The sequence below is a fragment of the Pteropus medius genome, unplaced genomic scaffold (assembly GCF_902729225.1).
Source record: "Pteropus medius unplaced genomic scaffold, Ma_sr-lr_union100, whole genome shotgun sequence".
NCBI lineage: Eukaryota > Metazoa > Chordata > Mammalia > Chiroptera > Pteropodidae > Pteropus > Pteropus medius.
Genome location: NW_024354500.1, coordinates 371,119 through 392,786, shown reverse-complemented (window position 1 = coordinate 392,786; position 21,668 = coordinate 371,119). Strand labels below are relative to the sequence as shown.

Here is a 21,668-nt window from a genome sequence, read left to right as displayed (position 1 = left end):
TCTTTGCTTCAGCAAGAGTCAGAATGATTGAGGTGGTCCTGTCAGCACCCAAAACAGGGAGTTGCTTTCCTTCAAGTTTTTTTCAGTATTCTCTGTAACCATCTCTAAGGGACAAGGTCAGTATGTTGCTGACCCCAGTTATATTAAAGATTAAGGAACCTTAAATATCTTTAAGATATTCTTTAAAGTCAGGGACTAAAAATCTAAGATCCTGGTAAGGAATTCAAATGACAAAACCCCTCATACAGTTGCATTTCCACTTGGCACTGGCAAGAGTTCTGCAGGCAAGAAGTGGCTCCTGTCCCACCTACCAAGGCATCCTTTTGAACTGTGCAGGTTTCATCTAGACCCCTGGAAGCAAGGGAATAAAAGTCAAGCACTCCACAATCACATTCAGTGGAGCTCTAGATCTGTTAAGATGGGTGGCCAGAGTTCAGCATTTAGACTCGGAAGTCTTTGTCATTAAATGTACTTCCATCTGTTATTGTTCATCTTAAACAGCACTGCATATAAAGGAGAGTAAAGGACCCTGGGTCACAGTCAGGGGCGACAAAAATAACTTCACTCTGTAAAAGAAAAGGAAGAAGGAGAGGAGGAAGAAGAGGAAGAAGAACCTGAGTTGTTCCCTATCAACAAAAGGCACCATCCTTTTATTGAAAATCTACTCAACAATTGTTCTATGAATGAATGAATGAGTGAATGCATGCCTGTATGCAAGCATGCATGCATGCATGCATACATACATACATACACACATACATACACACACACACACATACATACATACAGGAAAACTTGTTTGTGCAGAACTTTTTCCTGTAAGGAAAAATTCAGCCTCTTCTCTCCCACTTAAGCCCCAGGCCAGCCGGCCTGCCCATGCAGAAGTGGTGAGTTTCAGGGCTGAAACGAAGCTCGTCTGGCCCTGAACTGATTTTAATAAACTGACCTTTTAGATGGATAGTTAAAAGATAAATGACAACAGTGACAACGACCAAACCCTGTCACTTTTAAAATGCCAAATCTGTCAAAACAATATTCTCTCAATTAATGTAAGCTAGCTCTTCCTCTCTCCTTCACTGTCACTCAGCAGATACTCAATGTGGATAATAATGGAGACTACTGTTGCTTGCACATCGCATTCCAATGTTCTCTCTGGATATGTTAAGGGCAAGAAAGAACAAACATTTAACGACTTTTCAAGACTCTTTAGAAGAACCCCCTAAGGAATCCACATATAATTTCAAAAGGCCTCTGAATATCCCTGAATTTACATGTAAATTTTATATATTTTCATAGGTGTGTTTTTCTGAGACTAGGGTGTAGGACTTTCTTTACATTATAAGTGGAGTCCCTGACACAAAAATTTAAAACCACTTTCTAGCATGTGGCCTACTTTCCAACCCTACCTTTCCCATGCAGCTTCAGGGAAGAAAATGATGAGTGCTGTGTTTCTAGAGGGAGGAGAGATTATGATGAGCTGTCTTCTTGCAGAACTGATGAAGTTGGGCCTTGAGAGATGAGTATGAGTTGGGCCAGTGGAGAGGAAGGGCAAGTGTTTCAGGAGAGGGACTGGCATGACCAGAGGCAGAGTGGGGACATGAGTCACATTTAGGTCATGGCAAAAAAAACCAACCTAGATATACTAGGTGGCACACATGAAGGAGCCCCAGGAGACAAGGTAAATAAAGAAGTGAGAATACCAGGCCCTAAAGAGTAACCCACACCCTGAGGCAATATAGCACCTCATGAGGGCCAGAGCTTTGTAGAAAAATTAACCTAGCGGTGATGGGCGGAATGGATCAGGCCAGTGTTCAAGCATGAAAAAGAGACTATTGCAGAAATCTAGTCAAAAGATGCCCTAAAATCAGGGTGCCATGTCTGTTCTGTTTGCCACTCTAAATCTAGTTTGGATCCCAGGACCAGGAACAGGGTAGATGTAGTGGATAGTTAGCATATGGGTATGGATGCTTTAAAAGATAAATAACAAAGAATAAGGATTACTGGTGACTTAGATGTCCATCTTGGTATCATTCACAGAGTCTAGCAGTACTTTGCACAGAATAGGTACTGAAGAAGGATCTCTGAATTTGCCTGGATCAGGCTGAACAGACATGAGGGACAAGAGTGGAAGATTTCAAGCACTCTCTGAGAGAGGCTGGAGCTTTGCTAGTTCTAGGAACATGGAGTGATCTCTCAGGAATGTGGATTTTAAAAGGAAAACAAGTTAAAGTGGTACAGTAACAAGAACCATTTAAGGCAAGGTGAAAGACCTCAGTTCCTGGTCCTGCCCTTCAAATAAATATATATGTCGCACTGAGCCAGAAACAACCTCAGGCTCTCTTGGAAGGGGCTTTCTAGAACTATTCCATGGCCTAGCTATACATTTCTATGATGAGATGCTTTCTTACAAATAATTCAGGCAAGAAGCATGAGGCTAAAATCCTTAACACTTCCTTCCCTTTAATCCTAGCTGTTTCATAAAAACGTATCCTAACACCTCACTACACACAGGCAGGGCTCACTTGAGGACTAGACTGCTGTTGTGATTCATGTCCCAGTTGTTCCAGTCTGTGATCAGTCTTCTGGGTAGCCCATGGCCTTAGTAGTGTCAACGTTCATAATTCATTATGTTACAACAAAATGGTAAACTCTGACAAGCTAGTTTACTTCTGCATAAATTTATATTGTCCTTGTATCTAGTCTGATATATACAAAGCAAAGCATACCACTGCTGCTCATTAATCCTGATGGGTGGGAATGGGGAGGGCAAAAGGAGTAGATAGAGGAATAGAATTTATTTTCACAATCAGAGGTAAAAAAAAAAGAAAGAAAGAAAGAACAGGCGGCCCATGGGAATTCTGTCCAACCAAAAGCATCTGGTAACATTAAAAAGTACACTTCCTTAAGTTACTTTCTAGTTAAAACACAGAAGTTGAACAAGTGAGCCAGATGACCAAAATGTCCCTTAATTTCTTGATGTTAGTTTTTCTAATAAATAGCACCTGTTCATCAAATTGGAGAACCCTTCAAATATAGATAGTTTAAGAATGAACCACATTAAGTTAAAGCCCTCCTAATAAAGTCATCCACTCCACAGTGATTTTGTCTTGGTCATTTGTCTTCCATAACACATAATGGGAAAGTAAAACCTGAATATATTCTAGGATTCCAAATCATGTTACACTGACAAAATGTTGATTATCCCAGTCATGAGCTGCCAAGCCAGCACCCAAAACTCCCGGTGACAATGTCCATTCAAGCCTCTGTGTGAAGTACCTGGAGAGAATGAACTATTTTACAATTTCACTTTGACTGTTTGCTCTCTATGTACTTGCCCTCCAAGTAAAACACAATAAAAAATATTTGTTAATCTACAGACTCATAACTTAATCATTCTTGGAGTGAAGATACATCGTACTTGGAGCTATATGGTAAGAATAAATTTTAAACACAACTCTTTCCAGCTGCAGGTGAAGAAAGGGTAACAGTCTTTGTGGAGACAGGTCCACAGTCCAACCATTCATTACATTCACATTGTCAGTCTCCCTTTGCCTGGGGGCACACGTGCTAAAGAGAAAAGAAGCAAACAGTCCCTCCAAACACTGGAGAATAAACAAGGTTATCAATTCATATCTTCGCCACCACACTCTCATTAGGCACCAAATAGTCCTCTCAAAAATGAACGCTTTTAAGAAGATATTAACAACTGAGTTTTCTACAGAATAAGAATTTCTAACCTAGAGTGTCTCAGCATTTCTTCCTGTTCCATATGCCATACACAATTGCTTAAATGGGAAACAGCCTCAAAAACTCTCCTCCTTTATTTCTCTGTGAATCCACAGCATTTTAGGATTGTTATGCAAAAGCTATATTCAGAGTCTTTTTCAAGTAAAGTACATAAATTTCTCAGAAGTCGTTCTCTTTTACGTGCCTCTTTAACTCCATAAGGAATAATCCTTATCCAGTCAGTCAGTTGTGGTCAAGAAGCAAAGCAGTTTTGTTTGCAGTTGTGAATCTTAACACTGACTCTCCTGGTCCAAATCCACAGCCGCCACCCCCGTATCTTCACCTCAACTTTCACTGGAAAATGTTTTAAGTCAACAAATCTGTCTTCACAGATAGAGTGTACCTTAGTAAGTACAATTAATACAGTCAATACAGAGTGGATGGCCCCTAAGGGGAGAGAGGGGGAATATGTGGAGGGAATGGAAGATCCTTAAGAAACATTAAAAATTGTCCTCAGTGTTGCCTTCCTCTCACTGGGCAAGGGCTGAGAACACCAGAAAAGCTGCATTAATAAAACTGCATAGAGTCTACACTGCACAAAGTGCTTTGATAGTAATAACATGACCCTCTTCCTACTTTACCTTTCAATACCTCTTGCAAGGTTTGCTTTCAAAAAGACATTACAAGTTGGCAAGCTTCTGCTTACAAAAATCAAATATTTCCCCCTTCACCTCTATTAGGCCCATCACATTCTTGAGCTTGACTCCTAGCAAATAAATCAAATGAAGGTAACTCAACGCTCGAGAGTCAACAAAGGACAACATTCCAGTGTGGTTCAGGCAGTGAAAGAAAAATGTTTCTGCAAATACACGTAATTGAAGACCTTTTGTAGCTGTTGATGATTTGTAAAAATATTTCCAACGTTCTTTCAACAAAAGATTTCAATTCCAGCAACATCACAAAGAGGAATGATGGCAGAGTCTTGACTGCGCCTTTGTGTGTGTTGTATCTGCTCCACTTTTTCAAGGGACTGTGGCTGCTGTTGCCTGGATGTAGAATTCCTTTGCCCTCAAATCGTCACACATATGATGCACAATAAAGAATAAAATGTGTTTATGTCACACCTCTTCCAAGAGGTTTGAAGCGCCAAAAGTGACCCCATGAATCCTCACAACACCCCTGCGAGGTAGGTAGGTGGAGAGTACTGTTATCCCCACTTTACAGGTAGGGGAAATGAGGCACACAAGAATTAAGGGACTTGCCCAAAATCACACAGCCAGTCACTGGCAGGGGCTTAGAATAAAACTTATATTGATTAGCACCTAGCACAGTGCTTTGCACATAGTAGGTGTTCACTGAATATCTATGGATTTTATTTGATTTATAGCTCAACATACAATATACACGCATAAAATACAAGCAGCCACCATAAAACATTCATCTCCTACATTTCTTCTTCTGATATCTCTCCTTACTTCAAACTCTGATGGATGAAGGATGTTCAAGAATTCATCTTGCAACTAAGTCCTCAGGTTGAAGAGGATCAACATAAACAATCTGAGGAAAACCCATTCTTGCACCTGGTCTACCTCACAATATTAGTTTTCTAATGAAAACAAAAATGGATTTCAGGAACCATGCTGACTTTTTTTTTTTTTTTTTTTTGCCTGTTTGTTTTAAATGGAGCCATATGAATGGTTCTGTGTTTTGTTTATACAAAAAAGAAATAAGGCTGCAATAGTCCAGTTAGCTTGTGAGAACTGTGCCAAGCACGAAGATCTCCCAGCTCGGATGGATTTCTACCTGGGACACTGGACCATCCCCAGGGAGTGGCAGCTCCAGCAGAAGAGGTCCAGCGAGGCTGAAAGTCACTTGCACTGTTCATGGTCTGTGCAGTCATCCATGTCCACGTCAGAATCAAAGAGCGAGTGTCCGGTGAAATCCGTGTCTGGGGTTCTGGAAAAACTGTTCTCTGCTCCCTCATCTTCGAAGGTCTCTGTCCTTGAGTAAAAGCTGAAATCCAGCAGGGGCGTGTGGGTTTTGCTACCTTCGCTGCTCTCCTCGGACTCATAGATGGTGTTGTCATCATCATGGTGCCACTCTGGCCAGAATTTCCTCCTTATTCTCTCACAGTACATGGCAAGGTTGATCAGCTCACCTGCAGTGTGACAAAGACAGCAAGGGTTAGTTCTCAACGCAACACTCTACCTGCCACTGGCTTTCTGGGGAACTTGGCAGAATGAAGCACAGCAGACATTAATAACGATTTTCCACAGAGGTACTATCAAAATATTTAGATTTTTGAGGTGAGTGGGAAAAGCTAAATTCAGTGAGTGGGCTGGATGAAATTTAGGAGTGAGTCCTATGGTGATGAGAAGTTGCAGAGGATGGGTAGTTTATCTGAAATGGTAGCTAAACTACCAACATTTGGCTTTGTGAAGCATTTTATTATTTTATATTTGCATATCAAGAGAACTAGTGCTTTTGACTGGTTCATATTCAAGTTAATTTGTAGTCCGTGAAAATACACCATCAGTTGGATGAAGTCAGCCAAAAGTAATCAAGCATTCCACAAATACTTGTAGTGTTATTACAGGCTACTAGGTACTATGCCAAGTGGTTGATAAATGTTATGTTAAGATGGAAAGTTTGCTCTAAATAATCCATAAAATGAATAACTCGCAATTGTCTTTATGGATAAGTATACCTACAACCACATTCAGTAAAATATATGTTCTAATTTTTTTAAAATTCCACAGCAGCACCCCTAATTGGGTTCACAGTCAATGACTGGACTACTTCTTTTCCATGTGAATCAAAGGAACACTTCGGTTAAGTCCCTAAAATCACCCAGGCATTTGTCTGAAAGATTATTTGGCTTTCATTTCCTAATTTCAAATGAAAAACAAAGGAAAAGGGTGAGTTTTTCCTTTTAATCCACCAGATGGCAACATTGCTCATAAATACATAATTTGTCACTCTCTTATAGGACTTCATAGCCATAAAAATACTCTTTGGATGTTTATTTTTCAAGTTATATAAACATTCACTTATTATGTACGTAATCCATGTTTTATTGCAGAAAATTAGAAAATATACGTAAGCAAAAAATAAAATTACCGATAATCCTATTTTCCATAATAATATGTTCATTTATTCTTCCAGAATTTTACATACTTATGTATACATTTGCATATATTTACATTTGCTGTATAACATTTACTATATACTCTGTTTCCTATCCTGCCTTTTTCCACTGAACAAACATATAATGAAAATCTTTCAATTTTACACTATCATCACCTTCATAACTGCATAGTAAGTATTTCATTATACAGATAGATATACCATAGTTTGATTTTGTTTTTACCAATCCCCTATTACTGAACATCTTGATCGTTTCTGTATAAATAATTTTGTTAATTGTAGTCTATACCTAGTCTTTTATTTTCTATCAAAAAAATAGTATATTCTCATTTTGGAAAATTAGAGGTCTGTATATATAAAGTATGAAGAAGAAAACAGAAAAGAACTATAATCTCATCAATCCAAGATAATCACAACCAACATTATGGTGTCATTTCTTTCAGTATTTTTTTCTTTTTATTTATTGTCATTATTATTGCCTATTACCTCCTGTAAAATTAATGCAAACATTTTCTCATGTCATTAAAATTTTTCAGAACTTGATTGTTCTCTATGGCCATGACACCCTGAACAAGCTCGATCCCGTCTGATCTCAGAAGCTAAGCAGGGTCAGGCCTGGTTAGTACTTGGACGGGAGACCACCTAGAAGACCAGATGCTATAGACATAAAAAATAAAAAATAAGGGATTGTAAGCTGACAAGGTCCTTGCAATCTGTGAAGTCAACTAAGGGTTGCCTCACCTAAAAAAAAAAAAAAAATTTGATTGTTGTTTTGCTTAAATAAGCACATCCCCTAAAAAACATAATAAAGCAAATCCCCCTGCTTCATGGATCCTGTAAACCAATGTTCTTGTATTAGTTCCAAGTCACCATTTTCAAGGTCCTCTCAGATCATAAGAGCTCAACTCACACTATGTAAGAGTCCACTCTGATGGCTCCCTACTCAAAGATTTTTATGTATACACTAAGGAGCCAGAAGGAGAGAAGCCAACAGCATTGTCCCTTTTGGGAAGATGTATGTAAAACATTCATTCATTTTCCCCCTCAGAGAAGCAGTCATGAAACACCTCACCAGGCATGCTGCCAGTCACAGGTAACCAAGAATTGGATAAAGATGTGGAGGCAGCAGCAAGTGAGAGGTGGAGAAGACATCAAAGATGAATGATGGTTACTTCACAGGAGGCCCTGGGGACAGCCCTGTTTGCCTTACTAAGGTCCACTCTCTACAAGTGGCTCCCTAGGAGCAGCTAGAAAGTCAGGATCTATTTACAAGATCCACAGGATCTATACCACCTATGACTCTCTCCATTTCTTCTGTGGCTGTTCTTTTTACAGCCTGTTTTTTCACCTTTCTTCCAGTATAGCTGCCCCTTTTGTGACTGTATGACATTAACACCAATTCAGTGTGCAGTGATAAAAATTAATAATAGCAAACATGTATATAGTTCTTACTGTGTACCAGGCACTGTTTGAAATGCTTTTTTCATGAAGAATTCATAGTAACTCCATTAGTCCTTGCAAAAATTCTATATGAGACAGGAAATATTATTACCCCCATCTGTGATGAGAAAACTGCAGCAGAGAGGTTAATTAACTTGCCAAAGTTCAAGTTCCAGATAGTGTCAGAGCCAGGATTCAAACACAAGGGGTCTCCAGGCTCCATGCCCTTCACCAAGACTCTACCCTGCCTCTCTACTGGTGAGCTGACAGCCTGGCTTGACAATGAACAGCTTTGCATCATCTGACACAGAATATTTTTCTGTAATTCTTTCTGAGGTCTCAAAGAATTATGAGAGCACAGATGTCACCCCTCAAAGATAATAAGTTGTCATGAAAGAAGTGATCGTACTACTATGCAGTCAAGGAAAGGTTTGGTTTGATAAGCAAGGAACAAGGAATGGGAGTTCACACACCCATCCTCACACCCTGCCCCTGATAAAAAGAGTGAAAGGAAGAGTGAAAATCTATAACTGAGCTCTACCTTTATCTGACTTTGCTAATCCTTCCTGTGCCTAGATTCTTCATTAGGGGACCCACTCAACATGCTATCAGCCAAAAAAATAGAAAAAAGTTGGCAGTAGAAACAGATTGTATATAGTGTGTGTGTGTAAGAGAGAGACAGAGAGACAGAGACAGAGGCCTGTTAACATAAATGCCTATATTGAAGATGTAAACTTTTTGAAATAATAGAAAAATGGCATTTTTCAAACTGTACTCAACAACTGGATAACAATTTCATCCATCTGGTAAAAATTAAAGTCTGATAACATCCAATGTGGAGGGGCAGGGACTGTACTAATGGCTGGTGGAAGTACTGATATAAACTTTTTTTGGAAAATAATCTGATGTTATCTATTAAAATTCTAAATGTATATATCAGACCACTTTTAGTACTCTATTCTACTAAAATAAAAGCATCAGTATATAAAGAAACATGTATATGGATGCAGAATTATATGTCAATTAAAAAGGGAAGAGAAACAGCCTGAATGTCCATCAATAGGGACTGATTTAATAAATTATGATGTATCAATTCTATAGAACATTGCACAGCTGTTAAAAAGACATGATAATCTATTAAGTGAAAAAAGCAAGTTATAAAGTAATCTCATCGTTTAGTTTAAAAATTGTAAAAACAAACAAAAACAGCTATATACATGTATATAAATTTGTACATAAAAAAGGCTTCAACTCCAAATCCTTAATATTGGCTATTGCATAGGTAAGGTATGGGACATGAATAAGGGGGAGGTCTTAAATCTTTAAAAATAAGCCTGTATTATTCAACTTATTGTGACAATCATGTATTACTTTCTTAATTTAAAAAAATAAAATAAAATAAATTAGTAAAATACCGAGTGATTAGAAATAATCTCAGACAACCTGAGAGGACATTTATCAGAAAGCCAAATGGCCCTCTACTCAGAGGACACTCCCAGACAGAATACAGAACTTGTCTCTTGCAGTTTCCCAAATGAAAATATTCCCCATCGCTCTTTGAAAAAAGTGACTTGTTTTATTTTCCCGTTATCATTCCAATTTCTCTAATATTCAAAAATGTTCTATACAATATGACACTGGAAACATTGTCAACCAGACCCGGAACCCATGACTCAGTTTCTCCCAGCTGCCAATCATGCATGACAGGAATGTGAATGAGCGAGAAGCCTGCCAGGATCTCCCAGCACCACCAGCTCAGCCCTTAGTCATTAACCTGCAAGTATTTGGAAACCATGGAACCAGCGCCCACACACACTCATTTGGTCTACAAATATTCACTCAGCAACTCCCTGTTCCAGACCTGTGCAAGGTGCTCACTGTGCCCTTGGTTACTCCCTTCAGCATTCTGTCATACAGGCACAGAGGGCACTAAACTTTCTCAGGAAAGTTCTTAGCAAATTTGAATGCTGTAATCAGGACTCCTCCTTCCCCTCATCTCCTTAAAACTAAAGGACATTATAGATCTCAAAATACAAAGACCCACAAAGGTCATTTGAGCCAGCCCTTTGCTGAGACGTGAATGCATCCACAACAACCTCTTCCTGAATACTTCTGGATAAAGAACATAAGAGTGTGGGGGTGAGGATATACTTATGTGTTCATCAAGGATATCCAGCATTTTGTCCACCTTTTAATCTATCAAATAATAAGCAAAAAGGACACCCAAGTATAATACATAATGGTTGGTAAAAGAGTTACTGATCGAGGTTTTTCTTAGAACACAGAAGGCTGTGTTTCTTTCCAATTCAGAAAAAGTGTTCGGTTCTGTGGTTTTGATACAGCTCTATAGGGCAAGCAGATGCGTTGCAGAAATCATTCTCTTTTATTGCTTCAATTGCACTTTTCTAGGCTCTGCAATGCTCTATGTCTGTTTAAAGAGTATCCAAATTCACACACAATTCTCTAATGAGGATACTCTGATCAAAATATCAAATGCGACTCCTTTTGAGTGCTGCTAATAATAAAACTGAGATTCTTTTTTGACTGTAAAAATGGCAATCAAAACAAATTATATTCAACCTTAACTGAGAAAGAAAATTTGAGGGGCTTTCAGATGCTCTTGAAAATATAAACTACTACAGTCTTTCTACAGGCCAAGAGCTTATACCCTTTGGAATAGTTAATTCCCTCCTCCCCAAAACAGAAATAACTAGCAATGGACAGGAATTTATATTTATACAATACTCGTTATTTATCAGTAAAAATTATTTAAAACAATCCACGAGTCCAGAAAAAGATTAATCACATAAATTACAATGTAGTTATAGGATAGGATATTATACAACTATTATATTGTTTTCAAGAGTATTTAATGACAAGGGAAATAGCAATAATACATGGTTAATTTAAAAACTGCAGGTTATAACTGTATCAACATCATGTCCCAGTTTTTAAAAATATATACATACATGGACTTGATAAAAGATGAGGATACATACCACAGTAGTTCTCTGTGGGTGATGGAGTCACAAATTATTTTTTATTTTTTTAACTTTTCTATCTTTTCTAGATTTTTCTCTAGTAAGGAAATACTACTTCATATATCTATAGATAGAGATATGTAAATAAACACATACTTATATTTTAAGAATTGCTGAATATTCATAAGTCTATTCTTCTACTCACCTAAATTAAGCAAAAGTTCTCACTATCCCAGATGGTTCCAGAAGTAGCTTGTGTGGCTAGGTATTGTAAATAATATCTAGAACCAAAAAGCTAATATTTATACATACACGCTCATATATGTAACTGTTCCAAAGCTAAGGCAGAAAACTGCCTGAACCAAATCATTCATATTCCTGGGTTTGAGCCATTTCTAAATTATGCAGGCTCTTGGTTGTTTCTGAGTCTCCTTTCTCTTGTTATTTCTTGGGAAAGTCTCCACCACAGAAGAAACAAAGGCAGAGAAAGAAGCTGAGATCAACTTAGTAGTGTGCCTGCATATTAGTGGCTCTCATCAAAAGGTCTGGAAAGGGCTTGGAACTAATGACCAAAATGAGATTTAGAAACTCTCTGTGCACTTTAATGATTCATGCTACATCAGTCCCCTGGGAGAGCTGGAAGCTACTAACTTGTTTTAAGAATCAAAGTACATGCAATTGTATGCCAGAAGTCCCCTGCAGATGATGATGTCAGATTCCTCCATGTCTGGGGATGGGACTCAAAATCAATCCTCCAAAAAGGCTGATCATTTCTTTAAAAAGAACACTAAATGCCTCAAGTCCTTCCAGCAAGTAATAGAGGAAAGGGCCAAGTCATAAATAAATTAACAAAAGATGCTTCGTTTCTTCTGCACGAAGAGGTACTATAGAATCTGAGGGTTCTACTGATGCTGGATACCTAAATGCTGACTAAGTAACAGATGACCTCAATAAATGAGTATATATGTATATGCAGAGGATATGTGTGTATGAGTGTGTGTGTGAATATATTTGCATAGAAGTGGAAGTGTATGTGTACAAGTGAGTGTGTATATGGTGTGTGTAAAGAAGTATTTAAGTTGATGTGGGGTGTGTGCCTGTGGGTGTGTAAGGGTGGTACAGGAGGGAAATGGAAGGAGTAGAAATTAACAGCGAGAATAAATATAAAACACACTCCTAAATGAACTAAAAGGAATCAATATATTTTAGACCACCATGGAAAATCTGATTAAAATAAAGGGAAACTAATATTTTAAATGCTATAAACATCCCCAATATGATAACGTATTTAATTTAGGTAAGTTCCAACACATCACAAGACAAGGAACATCTACCTCCATGCTGATCATTTAGGAAATGATCAATCCATACTTTCCCTAAATCCAATCAGCTGAAATCTAGGAAGATACTGAATCAATGCCTGATCCATTCTAGCCAAGTCTGGTAATGTATCTGGAGCCCCAGCCTGACCAATAGAAAGATCTAGAGAGTGACTCTTGCCTGGTCTAAAATTCTGGGCATGCACATGAGTGTACACACACACACACACACACACCACACACACACACACACACGGAGCTACAGCCTTCACTAACCAACCTGTAATCACCACATATGACTGACTGCTCACCTGCCTCAGTTTCATGTACAATTCTGCCTTGCTTGGTTCCTTCCATCCTTCTATCCATCCAACATTAATTAAGAGCATTCCATATGCTATTCACTGGTGATTTCATCTACCCCCAGCCTTCTCAGCTGGGGCATAAACACCTTGATTAACTCTTGTCAATCTCCTTCTCCACATCCAAACATTAAACCTTAATCTCCACATCTCCAGCCCCCAGGCACTTGCTTAGGAGCTGCTTCAAACTAGAGGTGAATCCATTTTCCACCCACCAATGCAGAATAAGCTTCTCCCAGAGGCGCAGCTGCTTTGTATATTCCACCACCCAACTCCACCACAAACATGCACATGCACACACACATGCACACCAAGGCCTGGTCCCTTGACATCAATCCAGATCCAACTGGCTTTCCCTGCTCCCTTGTCAACATGAATTTTACCCCTAGGTATGACCACCACCCCACCTCCATATGTATATTCATCCTCTAGCTCTGGTCCCATTCATTCCCACTTCTATCCATCCAGTACAGAATTATAATTCTGATAGGCTATATGGCCAAGATCACTCAACCAAGATAGGAGATTGTGTTTCATTGGTCAAAATGTACATATAATATTAAAAATAATACTTTGTATAGCACCAAACTTACAAAGCACTTGTTGACACTTATTTTCCCACAATCTTGAACTTTCCAGCTCTACTACTCTCAGTGTATGATCTACAGACACCCTACTAAAATGGGAGCACAGAGTGCTTTGAACCAAATGACACATTATATGTACTTATACCTATATGTGAAATATCTAAGACCAGTTAAAACAAATAGAGCACCTGAAATGGGCAGTTGAGTCCATCAGACCCACCCCACTGTGGCTGAAGCAACACCAGATACAACAGAAAGTAGTGAACCACCACTGACCAAAGGCAATTAAGGAAAACCAACAAAACAAAAAGGGCACTAGGTGACATTCCAGCCCCATTTCAGCAACAAGTGTTAAGCCCACAATGTAAAGAGCTGGAAGAAAAGCTCTGGTGTAGGACATGGCAGGATTTGTGTCAGCTTTGCTGAGAATATCGGCTGACCAAGACTCAGGCGAGAAGCCCAGTCTCTCCTCTGTCTGTGTATATTCTGGGCACAGAAAACGGACCCTGACTCTGGACACCACAGTCTGGTGTCTCCATAAAGCACGGTCAAGCTCACAAGCATCAGCTTAGAATTCTCCATTGTGTTACCCCTCCCCTTTGCCCTCCCAGCAACTCAAATCTGAAGAGGTTCACAGGGCTTGCCTTTAATCAGCCGCTCAGGTCTCGTCCCAGGTAAGGTCCACATTGCTTGTGCCAAGTGTCCAAAGACAGTGGCGTCGAGAGTAGAAAGCTTGGGCCCCATGATGTACTTCTTATCCCCTGCAGTGGACAGAACAGAGAGGTCACCGGGCTGGCCTGTGCTGCCCCATATAGTTACAATGGCATTCAGCACCCTCACATTATATGCTCATTTAACCGTGCATCAAAAGCTTTACAGAGTCAAAATGCACACACCCCCTTATCTTTAGAAAAATTAGAAACAAAAGTAAAACAAAAACAATTCTACGATATATCAACCCATACAATAACAGAGCAAAGAAGTAACTAGGAACATATCAAGATAAGCAGATGAAGGAGGGGATTCATGGAAAAAAGGCACAACCATTTGCCCACAGACCTCTGGAGGCACTTCCTCATTGCTGATTCCAGTAATTAAAGCTTGAAAAGCTTGAGAACAACTAGAAGTGTGTTTAAACACCTCAAAAATCACCCAAACAAGCACACCCAACCTCAACACTTACTTTATTAAATTAATGCATTTATTCAGGAAAAACAAGAAGCCTAAGCTACTTAAGAAGTTTAGAGGCAAGGTCTTCCACATTGCCCACCATGGCTCTCACCTCTGACACCAGCTTCCACAGGAAACACTATGTCAAGAGCAGCTCTAAAATTACAGGCCCAGCACTCTGGGATCAAGTTCCCATACAAGGATGTTTCACGTGCTGCTCCCACATCTCTTTTCCACTACTACAGTTCAGGCCCTGTCACCTGGATGATCCCATCTGACTTACATTAATATCTGATGACAATGCATAGGCCAACCTAGGTAGGGGAATGCCTGGAGGTGAGAATGTGAACTAAGAGATCAATGAAATGAAGCTAGAGGTTGATGGAGGTGTTCATGAACCACACAGTGATAATCACATTGCAATATATACATATATCAAATCAACAAGTTGTATACCCTAAATTTGCACAATGTTGTATGTCAATTAGATCTCAGTTTTAAAAAATAAAACAATAAAACCCACCAAATGGAGCTGGAGGTGATATTTTTAAAAAAATCATTTCTACTGTATATTCCACAGAAACCAAGGAATACCCTACACAAATGCAATATGCTGAACTTAACAAAATTGTCTTTTCTGGTGAGGACAAGCAAGTTGTCCATGCCTGAGCCCTTAGGTGTTTCCCATTGTCAACCAACTTCTCCATCATTTGAGTCTTAACTTGGGATGTAAGCCTACTACCTTTCAAATACTGAGAATACAAAGGAAAAATACCACCTGCACAAAAATAACAAAGAAAAATCAGGCATGTCATTTGTTCCCAAGAGTGCCAATTACTTCTTAAGGGCACATTCTGCTGGTTCCATGCCTCAGCCACACCCCTGCTGGCTTTAGGGATGTAGGTAGGCAGAGGGACCCTGGCCCAGGGCTCTCATACCATCCTGCAAGGCAGGAGGGGTATGCCAACCAGATTGTGCCAGGGCTCAGCTTATTCAAGGCCTGCACGTGGGGAAGCCCACCAAGTGGAAGCCACATGGGGATTTTAGGAAATACTGTGAGAAGGGATATACACTGTTTCACAGAGAAGAAAACAAGATAGAGGAGAGCTTCTTCCTAATCAAAAGGGGAAAAAAATGATGATTCCTTCGAACTGCTGAAGAGTCTATGGGAAATGCCAGAGTGAAGTCCATAAATTATGAAGTATGCTATAGAATCCTAAGACTTTGAGGCAAGAGGAAAAAGTATATATTGATTAAAAAGGCGGGGGGGACCTAAAAATAGAACTCACAGGACCTTTGATAAAAATAGAAATATAATCATTTGAAACCACACATCAACTAGTGCATATAGTATTCAGCCCAAATTTGCTAGTGGCCTCAAAACATTAAAACTGGAACGACAGTGAGTTAATTAATAATAGAACCAAACTAAAATGCTGGCACCCAAGTCTCCCGACTTCCAGCCCAATGCTCTTTGCTCTGCCTAATATGCCACATGAATCATCATCTCAGAAATAAAGACCACATGGAACAGCAAGAGAGTTGAGTTGTGAATGTTTACAAAAAGATGCTTTAGCCAGAAAGGAAAACAGAATATAGAAAAAAGCAAGCAAGAAAGAAGTTTCAGAGCTTTTTAAAAGTGCATGCAAACAATATTGATGGAATTTAGCATTCCATCAATGGAATGCTAAAATATTGAATGGTAGATACAAAATATATGTGTATACACATACAACAGTTACACATTTAAAGAATATAAAAATATCCTGTTATTAAAAAGTCCTCAGAATACTGGATGGCAAGAAAATTTTTTTAAACATCTTACTGTAAAATAATCTTATACTCACAGAAAAGTTACAAAAATAACAAAGTTACCTGTATACTCTTCAACCAGCTTCTGCTAATATTAATATCTTATATAACCACAGTACCTTTATCAAAACCAAGAAATTAACATTAATACAATAATACTAACTGCACTATACACTTCATTCAAATTTTATTAGTTTTTCAATTATGTCCTTTTCTGTTGTAGGATCTAATCTAGAATCTCATACTGCATTTAGTTGTCACATCTCCTTAGTCTCCTCGACCTGTGAAAATTGCTCAATCTCCTTACAACTTCCACCATTGACTCCAGTTCTTTCCTCTGGAATCACACAAAGAATTGATGGCCATGTTTATTCTACCCATTTCTAGGAAAGTAAGTCTCTATTAACATACTTATAAGTAAAAGTTGATTACTTGTCTTCACATATATCGCTGTGAAATAGTGGGTAGAAAGTTTATCTTGGAGCACTGGAAATTGCCACAGAAATGAACATCTGAATAGCATCTGCTTCCTCTTTTACTGATTCTGTTCCCAGTTTCCACTAGTCACTATCAGCTCCAATTCTGCCATTTAGCTAAATTTCCAAGTGCTGTAAATGGCAAAAGATTTAAAAAAAAAAAAAAAAAAACTAGCTTTGCTAGAAAATATAAGTTCAAGAGAAAAATTAAAGAGAATAGTCAAAATATTTTCAAACACCCATTTTTATATGAGTCTAAGAAATAAAAAGTAATTGTGCCTTTCACCTACATAGAGGTCTCTATATTTGAGTACTGCTGACATGATTTATCAGCAGCTAATTTCAGTGAGGTCAATGTGGACACCATTTCTATTTCTAATTGTCCCTCTCTCATCTTTAATCGGGAATTTAAGGAAAATTAAGAAACAAAGGTTTTGATTACTTTCCTCAAGGACAGCACAGGTCACAGTAATCTTACCAGCCAGCTTTCAAAGAACATACCCATTAAGCTCTTTTTCTATATGAGAATCTCCCAAAGCTACAGGGAAAAATAAAATCTACTTTCTGTTCTCTCTTACACTCCTGATCAGACGTTCTTTGTCAGCCTCTCCCTTTAAAGAGTTCTTATTCACATTCCCAGCATACCCCAAAAATTACTGAGTATGTGATTCTTTCAGCTATGGCAGGGGAGGGACAGCTATCTTATACGTAAGGTTATTAATGATCCTTACGGGTAAATCTCAGAATTAAAATCGACTCTAACAACTTTCTGACACCTGCTAGTTGCATCAATTGGCTTACACTCTGGGAAAAGAAAAAGGTGGGTGGGGGAACACACCAGAAGAAGCCCCTAAGTTTAATCTCTTCTCAGATTTCATAATGAAAAGCAACTAGATATTCCTGCAATTTTCTATAAGCTTGGCTGAAAGAACCCACAAGAGAACATTCTTTTCAGCTTGTATGAAGTATCTGAACTCCTTCCCCACTGACCAACAAGACCAATCATCTCACCTCTTCTTCACAATCTTCTCTTTGCTGACATCCCAGGTCTTAAAATTCCCTATGATCAGACAAGGAAGTATGTACATTCCCCACTACAAAGAATGGGTTGCACTTGCTCTTCTGTACTGCAGTCCTCCTGAGCACCTTCTGAACTCAGAGTCTCCACAGGCATATACTGTAATTTTAGAAAACTTGGACAAAGGATTTGCACCAGTTGTGGAAAAACGTCACACACAGGAAATCTAGTTAGGAAAGTATTCCTCAGGAGAGCAAATGCTTGCTCAGACTCATTATTATAATTTAGTATCATTAAACAGCAGCTCCCGGAGGTCGTAAAGAATACAACTAACATCTCTAATGATGACGTGATGATCACTGATGATCAGTCTACTTATTTAGCTCTTCTTGAAGTTGCTGCAATATGGTTATTTCTGAGTCTGACTACATATTTGACCAAAATGGTGAGGTGTGAAGGGTATAAAGTTATATGGGGCTTCCCAGTTTCACTTTCCCAAATATACCTTCTAAGAGTAAAAAATATAGAGCACTCAACTCAAACTACATCCCAGAAGCTTTCTCCTTAATTTCATTTCTGGCTTGGCTGCCCTGTATTTGGGCAATCAGAGGAATGAGCTATGCTATCTCTTTATTTAATAAAGACTACCTGGTATCCCCCAAAGTCTAGATAAGTTAATGAAACAACAAATCACACAGAACTCAATGTCATGTTGAAATTTAAGTTCAAATACTTTTATAAAGAATGTATTCTTCTTTTAAGAAACTGCATGTAATAGATTCTGATGAGAGGTTTGGTGTTTGGCCATCAGGGCCATGCAAGCTGATTCCACATTCCCAAAGGACTTTTCTTGATTTTTATGGATCCTAGGATCCTCAACCACTTTCCAACACCTGAGCAATCATGAAAAATGGTAAAGATTTTTAACCACCAGAAATGTTTAGGACCTGCCCGGGGTGGTGGACCTTACTTATTTAGGCAACAGGCACAGGCCCCTTAGGATGAAACCAAATGGCTATCAACTTCATCTTGGGAACCCTGTAACTTCTCATATGATATACCTATGAGTGTGCTGGGCACTACATCGAAATTTTGTGTGATGCTTCTTTTCAAGAACAGGACTTCATCTCTTTATCTCCCACTCTATAGGAGGACTTATTACTTCCCTACTGTTCCTTGACCGTTAAATGGTTAAGAATGCCTCGTATAACTCTCTCCTGAGTGCAGACTACTTCCCTAAAGATCAGTGAATCCAGAGGCAGAAACCTCCTGTGTGCCAACCTCTATAATCTTGGAATAGAGCCAGGTTTCTTCACAGCCAAGATGAGAATACTCCTGCTAGAATCAGAATAGTTAATAATACTTGTCTCCTGAGAGACTGAAAGATAAGATTCTACTTCTAAATGATGTAAAACCTTTCATCTAAATAATGTGAGGCAAATGAGATCTGACACCTGCCACCTACCATAGCAAGATAAGCACTCTTTCCTCTGCTGACAACCTGGCTTTACTCTTCACAACTCAACTGCAACTGAAAGAGGCACCTACTGGGATTAATGGGATTGGAGCTATGTAGATATATTAGTTACTGTGAGCTGCATAAAGAATTACCCCAAAACTTGGCAGTTTAAAACGATAAACATTACTTTATAGTGTCTGTGGGTCAAGAACCCATGCAGCCTCAGCTAGGTGCCTTTGGGTCAGGGTGTCTCACAGGCTGTAGTCAAGATGTCATTATCTCAGGGCTTGACTCCAGGAGGATATGTTTCCAAACTCATTCCCACAGGCTGTTAGCAGGCCCCAGGGCTTCGCTGGCTCTTGCCCAGAGAGATAAGCTCCTGGCCAAGTGGACCCCTCCATAGAGCAGCTCACAACAGAGCTAGCTGGCTTCCATTAGAGCATGTGAGCGAGAGCAGGAGAGAGAGAATGTCCAAGATGGAAGCCACTGTGTTTTTGTAACTTAATCTTAGAAGGAACATCCCCTTGCTTTTGCCATAATTTTGGCCTATACTCAAGGGAAGGAGTCTATTCAAAAGGATGACCACCGGGAGATGGGGATGGCTGGCAGCTATCTTGGAGGCTGCCTACTGTAGGAGGAAAACATCAGAACTATATTCAAAGTGTCTGGAGGTTAAATATAATGATATCTGTAATTTACTTTATACTTCCACATCTCCTCCCAAAGAATAGTTGAAACAAATGGGACAAAATGTTAACAACTATTAAATCGAAGTGATTGTCATAAAGCTTTTCATTGGACTATACTATTTCACTTTTCTGTGTGCTTGAAAAAAATTTCATAATAAAAAAATCAAAACCACTTGATCTTATTCATTAATAAAAGGTCAAAGAAAAAATATATCAACTATGCTAGATCTTAAATTACAACATTTGGCAGACAATCCCCAATGTTCAAACAGAAAATGCTCAATGAGCCTCATCTAACAGGTGAATAAACTCAGCTATTTGGGAGCTTATTGGTATCTAGATGCCCTGACAGTCTCATCAGAATGGTTCTCTTGTGAGATTGTCTGAATTGTAAAATCAGTGAAGTCACACTAGACAATGAGCTCCACTTGAGCACTCACACTGTATCCCCCAGTACCTGGCCCATTGCCCAGCAAACAGTAGATGCTCCGTAAACATACCTTGCCCTTAAATCTTTTAGACCAAAATTATCCCTCCCATAACTTGATGAGGATGTAGAACTCTGGGGATCATCCAAAAGGGCTTGTACAGGTACCTGACCTAACAGTTCACAAAGAACTGTTTTGGCATGCCCCATACCACTATACCTCACTTTCTATGGAGGCAAGATGGCCTTCTCATTAAGCAGCACAACAAGTCAGGCCCTTAAGTTCTCATGAGAGAATATTTAAAGCTGGACCACTTGGTGTCTAACGCAAGAACTCTCTTTAACCAACAACAAGGAACATCTATACTTCTGGTAATAACCAAAGAATTAAATGTAAAATAGCTGATTCAGGACTTGCCAAAGCTTGTCCTCAACCCCTCCCTGCAGAATATAAGTTACATTAGAAGGTGGCTCTAAGAGGTGCCTGTGCTATGGTTGGGGTGCGAGTCATCATAACTTGTAGGATTTCTTAGCTCTACCCCATAACAAATTATATCAGCAAAGATATAGTAACTATGTTAAAGTGGTCCCAAAACAAATGCCTTTGGAACTGCAATTCAATGCTAACCCTTGAGCTTTCATTAAGAAAATTTTTCACAAGTGTTTATATTAAAAAATACTGTCCATAAGGAAGTCCAGTCTCCCTCATGTAACATCCATGGAAGAATCTCTTCCTAGAATTCAGGACTCCCACCCACACCCCCCCCAAAAAAAAATTGGTCCCACTTGAAGATTCTGTGTGTTTCCTTTCCCAGAAACTAAACTCAAACCTGCCCCATACATTTCCCTTTCCGTCTTGGTATCCAAAAAACTCAAGTTAAATTGTGCCCAATTCCAGAAATAAACTCATTCCAAGAATATTTTTTTTTCTAATTGGTTTCTGAAACTTTTGTATTAATGTTGACTACATTATATTGACCTGCTTTACATGCAGATTGCCTCAAATTACTTTTCAAAGTTAGTATTTAATCAGCACATAGTTATTGAGAGTCTAC

General features: G+C 38.9%; 1 protein-coding gene across 9 annotated transcripts in view; it reads right to left on the bottom strand.

Annotated features, from left to right (window-relative positions):
* Positions 1 to 5,077: 5,077 nt before the first annotated feature.
* FAXC (failed axon connections homolog, metaxin like GST domain containing) overlaps positions 5,078 to 21,668 on the bottom strand; it is a 55,422-nt gene continuing 38,831 nt past the window's right edge. For 6 of the 9 annotated variants that reach the window (XM_039852932.1, XM_039852925.1, XM_039852926.1 and 3 more), the window contains 2 exons: positions 14,207 to 14,323; positions 5,084 to 5,884 (listed from right to left, as the gene is read on the bottom strand). In XM_039852932.1, the coding sequence (XP_039708866.1) occupies positions 5,595 to 5,884; positions 14,207 to 14,323 (407 nt within the window). In that variant the 3' untranslated portion in view covers positions 5,084 to 5,594. Of the gene's footprint in view, positions 5,885 to 14,206; positions 14,324 to 21,668 lie in introns of all 9 variants that reach the window. The other 3 variants (XM_039852927.1, XM_039852928.1, XM_039852923.1) reach the window with 2 other exon arrangements.